At 33.8% G+C, this 10728-nt stretch overlaps 1 protein-coding gene across 2 annotated transcripts in view; it reads left to right on the top strand.

The window, feature by feature from the left end:
* Window positions 1–10728, top strand: part of LOC106871625 (mucin-5AC) — a 591942-nt gene that overhangs the window by 393157 nt on the left and 188057 nt on the right. For both annotated transcript variants that reach the window (XM_014918237.2, XM_052977025.1), the window contains exon 5: window positions 8422–10592. In XM_014918237.2, coding sequence (XP_014773723.1) covers window positions 8422–10592 — 2171 coding nt within the window. The remainder of the gene's footprint in view (window positions 1–8421; window positions 10593–10728) is intronic.

Here is a 10728-nt window from a genome sequence, read left to right as displayed (position 1 = left end):
TCCTTCCATCTATAGGCACAAGGCCTGAAATTTGAAGGGAGGGGTGCTATTGGATTACAACAGCTCCAATGCCTGGTTCTTATATCATTGACCCTGAAAAGATAGGAAAAGTCAACTTGGGTGGAATTTGAACTCAGAATGCAAAGACAGATGACATGCTTGGCAGTATTTTGTCTGGCTTGCTACCAATTTTGCCAGCTCACCACCTTTACTATCATCATCATCATTCACATTTAATGTCTGTTTTCCATGCTGGCATGAGTTAGATGGTTTGACAGGAACTGGCAAGGCCAGGGGCCACAACACATTCCATGGTCTGTTTTGGCATACTTTCTATAGCAAGATGCCCTTCCTAATGCCAACCACTCCACAGGGTGAACTGAACGCTTTTTATATGGCACCATTACCAGTGCTTTTTGCGTGGCACCAGCACCTACACCAATGCTTTTTATATGGCATCTTGGTTTTAGGATCTCAGTTGGGTTGTTGTGGGTGGGTCTTTCTTGAGTATAGCAATGCACGACATATCTCGACCCTCATAATGAAGTGGCTGTGTGTTAAGTAGCTTGCTTACCAACCACATGGTTCTGGGTTCAGTCCCACTGCGTGGCATCTTGGGCAAGTGTCTTCTACTATAGCCTCGGGCCGACCAAAGCCTTGTGAGTGGATTTGGTAGACGGAAACTGAAAGAAGCTTGTCGTATATATGTATATATATATGTGTTTGTGTGTTTGTGTTTGTCCCCTAGGATTGCTTGACAATCGATGCTGGTGTGTTTATGTCCCTGTCACTCAGCGGTTCAGCAAAAGAGACCGATAGAATAAGTATTAGGCTTACAAAGAATAAGTCCCGGGGTCGATTTGCTCAACTAAAGGCGGTGCTCCAGCATGGCTGCAGTCAAATGACTGAAACAAGTAAAAGAGTAAAAGAGTACTATGGTTGTTACTTAGACTCACCACACTAGTCAACCTGGGGCTACAGCAAAAGATACTTGACCAAAATTCCGTGCAGTGGGACTGAATTTGAAACCATGTAGCTATAAAGCTAGCTTCTTAACCTTTTGACTGCCTAATTAAATTTCCTGGTCATTCCTATAATGTTAATTATTCATCATAAAATAGAATTGATATTTTCTGCTTCTGCAATACTTTTCCAGTATCTCCTGTTGGTACAGTTTTCATATCCATTACAAAAAGTATTTGATTCTTTTGCTCTGTAAAGAGATATTTGATAAAATCTGTGAAAAAATTATGAAAATCTGAAAAATTGTTCTTTGTAAAAAGTGTCATTGGGGGTGTCTCCACATTTTTCAGCCTAAGGAAAGGTTTGTTTTTTTTCCCCAAAACCATGGAGTAAAGCTGCTTTCTATAGTTAATCATCATTTAACATCTGTTCTCCATGCTGACATGGGTTGGAGAGTTTGACAGGAGCTGCACCAGTCTCCATTCTTTGTTTTGGTATAGTTTCTACAGCAGGATGCCCTTCCAAGTACCACCCACTTTACAGAGTGTACTAGATGCTTTTTATGTGGCACCAGCACCAGTGCTTTTTATGTGGCACCAGTACCAATACATTTTACATGGCACTAGCACTGACAGGGTCACCACGTACCTTGCAAGACAAAAAGCTCTCAGATGGGAAGATGGGGTACAATAAAATAAAATTTTGGGCAGATATATCTGCCTTTCACATTTAAAGGGTTTTCTAAGGGAAAGATTTTTATCACATATATTCACATACCATTTATTTATTTCAATACTATTTTGGTATTCTATTTCCTGAGTATTTTTGAAGAAATAACATTTGAATTAGACCAGACTGAAATTCTAGTTTTGCTTATTATATTTGGTGTCTCTATTCACGGATTATATCCTTACCTTGGTTGTTGGAGTTAAGACAGGGCAATAGATGGTACCTACAGAAACATGTATTCATGATTGTCCTTTTATCTCCAGGAAAAAAGCTTGTACTTTTCCTTCTTGGTATGTGAACTTTGGAAAATTCTTGATTCTTGAGATTATCTTATCTTCTCCTTCTCAGTCATCATTGGCAGTAGAGGTATTCTGTTGAGGTTCAGAAAATGTTTATAAATCCAGAATTTGTGTTGTATGATATTTGATATGATTGCAGGTAAGTACACTGCCATCAATTCATTGTAGGAGAGTTCACCACCATCAATTTACCATGAAGAAAGTTCACCATGAGAAAAGTTTACTAAGAAAATATATCCATAGTATCTCACAATTAATAGTTAAAAACTATTTCATTGAAAAAAAAAAAAAACCAATGAACTGGTGTTGGTTAACTTACCAGGCATGACTTGATATACTTGTATCCATCTATGATGATGTGTGCATGAGCTTCATTAGCTAACAGCTATTTCTACTATAAGATGCAGTGCACTTAGAGCTGAGTGCTTATAGCTTCCTGAGAGCTTCTAGAATACACACATACATAAGTTTCAGTGACAGAGACAAACCAACTCCAGTTGTCAAGCTGTGGAAGACAAACACAAACACAAATAAAGGTATACAACAGGTTTCTTTCAATTTCCTTCTACCGAATCCACTCACAAGATTTTGTTGGCCGTGGGCTATAGTAGAAGGCACTTGCCCAAGGTGGCACATAATTTGGAAGCAAGCTTCTTATCACACAACCACGCATGTGTGTGTGGGTGTGTGTGTGTGTGATATCACAGCATTTTATCGACGGGCTTCTATATATTTTCTTAACAAAGAAGGAAACTTTATATAGATTTTTCAAATATTGATTTCTGAAATCAGTACAAGGTCGCTCATTTTGGAACATGGCAACAATTGACTTAAACTGACTCTAATATTTGACTTTATTTCATCAAACTTTAAAGTATGAAAAACAGCTTTCACTTCTTCAAGATTTGATCTCAGAACTGTTCTCACAAATATCTTTAATGCAACCATAGCAATATTTTGTTCAGCTCAGTTTAACATTTATTATCAAGAATATTTCACTGCAACCGAACAATTTCAATGTTTTTTTGTTTTTGTTTTTTTTAACGTCTTTAGTACGTACACCACCACTATTTGGCAAAATTTCCATTACTGCTAAGATATTAACAGGTTTCTTAATCTACTGTTGTGATTCTGTTTATTTCTCTCTTACATAGTTAACATATACATATCTCTATGAAGAATGAAAGTACACATTATTTCTATCATTCTGGAATGAATAAAAACACCAGTAAAATCAGAAACTTGCATGTTTTTGTTGCTTAGTACCATATTTCCTTGTATCAAGGAGGCTACTTGGTTTTTTCTTAAAATAAGTCTCAAAACTTTACAGTGCATCTCTGCGAAGAAAGGTTACATTTTACATTAAGAAGTTTTAAATGAAGAGTTATCTATGTTAAACTTACCATGTCCTTGTGCTTTAACACTAAAAAGGAAAAAAATCCAGATAATAAGTAATCAATGAAATCTATATGCTGCTAAGCCATTAAAAAATAATGGTAAAGTATGTAAAAGTGCTAATGGCTTGTTTGTGACTTTTTTTTTTTATCTTTTATTCGTTTTGGTCGTTAAACCGTGGCCATGCTGGGGCATCACTTTGACGGGTTTAGGTTGAACAAATCAACCCCAGTATTTGGTTTTAAAACCTGGTACTTATTATATTGATCTCTTTTTGCCAAACTGTTAAGTTATGAGAACATAAACTGACCAATACTGATTGTAAAGCCGAGGCTGGGGGACAAACGCAAAAAGACATATGCATGTAGATATATACATACATATATGATGGAATTCTTCCAATTTCCATTTACCAAATCTACTCACACAGCTTGGGTTTGCCTGGGTTCTAGTAGATGATACTTGCCCAAGATGATGTGCAGAGGGACGGAACCCAAGACTACATGGTTTGAAAGCAAGTTTCTTAACTACACAGCCATATGAATATTTATGTATGTGTGTCTGTGTGTGTGTGTAGTTGTGGCTGTGCAGGCATTTAAGAACAAAATGAAGTTCATGTGACAAATACCTTGTAGTATTAAGTTATGGCTGCTTCCAATTATACCTAGTTGATTTCATGTGTTGTATTCCTCCAAGATTGATAAAATAACTAGTGTTCATAATCAACTAAACTCTTTGAGGTCATTGCCCAAACACCACTGTAGTCCAATAAATAACAGAAGAAAGAAGAATAGAAAGAAAACTAAAAAAAAAAGTATATTCTTTATGAGATTGATTTTATATGGAATTTTGTATGAGAGATATGGAGGTATTAGGTAAGATTTATTTAGTCTATGATGAACTCGATATATTTATAGATAAATGCAATGTATTATGTATATTTCCTAAATGCTGTTAGTGATCATGTTTTTCTGTAGTCTGAGCTGTATGAATAATATTAAGTCATTGTATATCCTACCAAGTATTTTAGTTATTTTAGGAGTGTCATTATTTGAATATCATTAAAGCATGTTTCGTTATCCTGTTCATGAAGTGTCATGTTGTGATTTATTTGCTGTAATGTAATCAGTGGAATATCTTGAGACCAGAATTCCATCTTGTTTTATGTATGATTGGAATTTGTATGCAGCTGTTTCTGGTGTCTTGAGAGTGGATGCGATTTAAATGTCATCTGCATAGAGTGGTCCAAGTATGTAGGAAAGTTGTCACAAAGTAGAAAAACTGATACACTACATAAATAAAAGCTGAAGAAGAAGAGAAATAAAAGCACAGATTCTTACTAGACACTGATCCATGATTTCTTAGCTTTAACGAATACTTTATCTTGAAATTGAGAAAAGTGGTTTGCAAGATATCTTCTGGTTGCATTCCATATGATATGCTGAGTATGTTTCAGATAATTGGAATGCAAGTAATAAAATCAAATGCCATCTTAAGGTGCAAAGAAGAATGTTTTCGTTGGTTTTGTTAAGAATACATCATTCTATGATTTTGAAGAAAAGCACAAATTGAATTTTACTAAGTTTTCAATGTTATAATATCTCTTCATTCTTGGAATTTATTTGTTAGAAAGAAAACTCGTTAGGATTTCTTATACTTTATCTACTTTACCTGTTATGACCTAACATTACAAATTTTGAGAGATAGGCATTGTTGATTATACAGTACAGTTCAAAAGTCTCTCTAAGTGAAGAGAGTAAACTTCAATATACATCTCATTTCCCTCTCACCCTTTCTCTCTCTACTCTTCCTTCACCTCTTATTTCCCTGCCACAGTCTTCATCAACCTTTCCACTACATTCATTATCTTAGTCCCCTCTGTTGACTACCATGGATTAAGGATTTCAGAATAGCTTGGCCTACAGTCTTGCTCTTCAAACTGCTAACTTCCTGGGACATTCTAGGCTGTTTAACTACTTATGCCAGGATTAGCATTATGCCATTTTTTGGATAATGAATATTCTCTCATCTTTTGATAATGACAATTTTCTAACATGCACACACACATATACGCATACATACACACATGGAAACATGCTTACAGAAGTACACACAAACACACAAACATACACACACATAAAGACATACTGAGATACAGACACACACTCACACACACTCATACACACAAACACAGCCCAGCCACACACCCTTGTACACACATGCCCTCCCATACACACATGGACACGTGCACGCATACCCATGCTCATGCACAGATAGATATCAAATTATTCAACATTTATCAAACAAAGAAGATGGTTTAACTGTCTTTGAGAGAAACGTATATGGATGAATGTGTGTTTACGAAGAAAACAAAGAGAAAACCAAAACTGCTATCTTACGTATAGGAAAACTGACATAGTATTTAAAAAACACACACACACATACGGATGAAAACACTTATGTATAAAAACACACACATGCAGGCATATACACACTCACATACTCATATCAGACAGATCTCGGATGAATCCCAATGCTGGAACATCAGTTCAAAAGAAATGGAAGTAGAGAGACGTGTCAATGAAGAGATTGCAACAATGTGCTGAAATAATTATTTGACGAAAAAAGATATGACAACACTAACAATAGTGATCATTTGAATGATTAACTGTTTGACCAAAGTGTTTAACATATGAGTTTGAAAAAGTAGTAAAAAATGGCTGATCAATAAATTGGTTAATGGAGTAACTAAACCATTATCTAACAATAATAACAAAGGACTGAACCAGTGTGTGTGTTTACCATTATCAGCATAATGCCCCTCCCAAGATTCAATAGTATATATATATATGTTCCAAAATTGTTCACAAGAAAATAGCAAAGATAGTATTAAGAATACATAAAAACAAAACTGTAATATATAAAATTTATATATTATTTAGATGCCAGAGATTTCTGAATCATGCTGAATATTGATTTAATTATTTCAATATTGCATATTTTACTGACCTCTAGAGAGGCAAAAGAAAAATCAGCTTCGACAAGATTTGAACTTAGAATTTTAAAAGATGAAGTTACCACTATTTAGTTAAGCTAATGAGGGAACTTTTTCATAGATGCCCTCTAAAAATAGTCACCAAAGAGGGTGAAATGTAAAGTTGACTTTAAAAGTGTTTGAGCTCAGAATGCAGAGATTCAAAAGAAACACTGAGGCATTCTACCAAATGCTTTAATGGCCTTGCCAAATTATTGCCAGCTAGCTAATGCTAACCAACCAATATTTCACTGAGATTTTATAAAGTTCTTATTGGTTAGTGAAAGGAGAAAGGGTAATACCCACGTGTCATTTTGCAGAACCTCTAAATGTAGAGGAGCAAAACAATATTAAACCATGGTTTATAGATTAGCATTTGGCCAAAGAACTTGCCTGATTACTTGTAATAGAGCAGACTCCATTAACAGCACCCATGAATTAAGGTGGTAGTGTTAAACCAGGTAGTAGATTAAATTTAATACCTTTGTACAGGTACACCTCATCTAGAAGACTTGACCATTTTCTTTCTACCAAATTTCTCTCACAAAACTTTAGTTGATCCAAGATTATGATAGAAACATTTCCCCAAGGCACTGTTCTGTGAGCTTGAACCCAGAATCACATCATTGCTCAGTGAACTTCTAAACCACATGGCCAGTAGATAGATTATTTTTTTACTAAATTTTCGTAGGTTTCTCCTACTTTGAGCATTACATAATCTGAGCTAACTGGGAGTATTTAACAATAATAACATTCTGAAATTTTGATACCTTTATAACAGCTTTCCATTATATTTCATGTTGTTTTTGTTAATCCTGTCATTCTTGTCATATTTTTTCCTTTAAGGTTCTTAAAGCTATACTTAATTGTCTCTGCCTCTGAATAATCTCTTTCTTGGCATGTCTTCCTACATAAATTTTATCTCCTTTTCACATTCTCAATAATAAAAATTTTTTACATCATTTCTAATCATTCCACTCAAAAGCAACTTTTAGAAACAAACATTTATTTTTATTTTTCACTAATTCCATACCATAAGTAAACATGGCAAACTTGTTTTAAACAATGTTTTCAGAAGTGTTAAGTAGAAGTCAAATCAAACATTTTCTTCCAATTACATTCATTACCAGGTTGATACTTCAAATTCCCTTGAGATTCTAAGTATAAATTGGTAATTTGATTTACCTACTTTCTAAAATGGAGAACAACAATTAAAATTATTTACAAGTGAAATAAATACATCAGGCACTATTCAATCATTTTCTATTCAAATAAATGAGGCATGTTTAGCACATTTATAAAGCTAACTCTGGAGAGCTTACATACATGATGTTTTTTGGTATGACTCTTGTGATTTGAAAAGATTTACAGTGATAATTTTGTAGTTTCATTTGTAGTTGTGTCTCGGAACTGAAGCTGAAGTTTAGAAGAAATTATAAAACATGACATCAAATTACTATTAAAACTGACATGAAAATAACAAATTATGGAAAAGATTATATATAATTAAGATTATATTTCAAATTATTAAAATTATATTTGTATCAGTGACCTAATGTACAAGAAAATTATTTCCTTCATTTTATAGATAAAGTTTCCTGGTCTGTATCTAGTTCAAGACTGTGTATACATCCAGAAATGAGATCAAACCAATTGAACATAGTATAGATAAAAAAGCATTGTAAATATAGACTGCAACAAGGTTAAGTGTTAAGAGAATTGTAATCTTATAAACAACAACACATCTTAGACATTTGATCTTAAAAAAGTTTTAAGAGGAAACTATATTTTCAATATATCAGATGGTTTATGAGACTGACATATGTCTAAAATTGGATGCACTATATTTTAGTTTTATCAATACTGTAAAATAACATCATAATATTTGTATTTTCATTTGGTTTTTATTTTCCTCATTACAAACATTTTGTTATAACTGCCATCACTTGTTATAATTTATATAATTATATAATTATACTTATTCATTTTCTTTCTTTACAGCTATCCTTTTGATAATAATATTTTGTCAAACATTTGCTGAGCCAATGGTGAAGCCACTATCCTTAGGCTTCCTTGTCCAACGAAGGAATAACTCCATACCAAGTCATCCTACAGACTATCCTTTCTCGCAAGGTAACAGAAATGGTCAACTCATGAAAGATACAGTGTCGTTAAAGCCTCACAAGTTTGATTCCAAAAAAACAACAAACAGCCTTAATATGACACAATTTAAAAAATTTAGTCAATGGTCAAACAATATTAATTCAAGCAAAACAAATCCAGGAACTACAACACAATCTTCTCATGTAAAAAACCATCATCTCCAGGATACAGTGAAAGATAAACAAGAAAACTCACAACACCAAACTGTTTCAAAAGATTTTAATTATGTCCATACAACAATGCATTCTGTTCCACCGAGATTGAAAAATTCTAGCACAAAAACTGTAGACTTTGCAAGTTACCAGCAGCAAACAGCTAAAGATAAACAACTGAAGGAAAACACTAATATTATACTTACAAAACCAACAAGACATACACATGTGAATGGAACTCATCGCAGTAGCAATCAAAACATCCCCACCACATTGATGTCCATTAAAAATAACAAATTCCGGCCAAAAACTTCTAAATTACCAAACATATCAAAAACATCATGGGAAAACACTTCACAAAATATTCCCTCTTCAGCTAAAAATGTAATTAATGTTTCTAAGAAGCCATCTCCTACCAAAAAGTTACTTAAAACAGTTACTTCCCCTTTAGTGCATTCATCTACAGTCTGCTTGCATTGTATAGCTGAACAAGATACTACTCATGTTCATAAAACTAGTAGAAGTGTATATACTGACAAAGACCGCTTGGCAACCCATTTGAAAAACTCTAAACTACTACCGTCAAGTGTATTAGCAAAGGCTAAATTTTCAACAATAGAGAAAAAGAAAGAAAGCTCTAAATTTCCTTATAGCAAAACAACAATAGCAGGAATCCCTAGCAAATTGTTGACTCATAATGCCAAACTCCAATCAACTTTCCTTCCAATCAAAAATTCAGATCAACCTAAGCATGTTTCCACATTTTTGTCTTCATCAGTTCCATCCTTCCATTCTACACATTTTACATTTTTAAAAACTCAACCTACACCAAAACCCCAACCAACAACCACAAATAAAAACATAAAAACCACCCATAATTTTAAAGGTAACTTGACTCATGATTCATTAGCAATGACAAGTATCAGCCCAACATCAAAGAAGGTCGATACTTCAGTGACAAATAAAACAAACATACAAACTACTAAGGGGGTTGTTACGCACCCAAATTCAACAGTTAGTTCAATAACAAAACCCTACACAACATCAATTCTAATGTCTAGCATATTTTCAAAAACAAACAGTGTGCCCAAATATACTAATGGCTCCAGTACAACCACTTTCATTCCCACTTCATCTGCAATAACTCCTACAACTAGAAAAATTATTACTTCTGCTTCTAGTACCACTGACTTTAATACATCACATGGTACAGCTTCTGTTCCTGCTAAGGCCACTGCTAAAGCTACAAAAACTGTAAACACAGTAGCAAAAGCAATAACTTCAACTACTACTGTTACAACTACTACTACTATTGCTACTGCTACTTCTACTACTACAACCACTACTAGTAAACCAACCTCTTTTAAACCCACAACTACATTTGTTGCATCATCAACTTCCCCACCTCTTCCATTACCAGACACAACGACATTTCCATTCACATCAACTGGAAAGAGATTGGGAACAACACAAATCCCAGTTTTGGTCTTAAGCACAGTTTTGGTGCCATTCACCACAAGGAAACCTCATATACCATCATACATCATAGTTCGTGTAACTACCTCTTGGTACCAGTTCTGCCAAAACAAATCTGACTTTTGTCAAGAAATATCACAAATCTTAGAAAAAGCTCTCAAGACTCCTTTTAATTCCAGTCATATCTCTTTTATCAATGCCGAATTCTCCAAATGCCTGGATCTTACTTCTGCTCAAAATATGAACGATGACAGAGTCATTGATATCAAATTGTATATATTAAACTCTAGAGGGGAGTATGACCAAAGTCTTACAGAAAGAAGCTGGAATTTCATTTCTTTAAACTTTGGTAAAAACCCAAAGTCACGGTTTTTTGGTATGGTAAGAATTTTATTTTACTATTTATTTTTTTCTTGAATATATGTATATATATATATTGGCCACAGTCTATATATGTATGTATGTATATATATATATATATATATATATATATATATATATATATATATATATATAT

The sequence above is a fragment of the Octopus bimaculoides genome, chromosome 2, assembly GCF_001194135.2.
Source record: "Octopus bimaculoides isolate UCB-OBI-ISO-001 chromosome 2, ASM119413v2, whole genome shotgun sequence".
Lineage (NCBI taxonomy): Eukaryota > Metazoa > Mollusca > Cephalopoda > Octopoda > Octopodidae > Octopus > Octopus bimaculoides.
The sequence above is the reverse complement of the archived record's forward strand: the minus strand, read 5'-3'. Positions and strand labels throughout refer to the sequence as shown.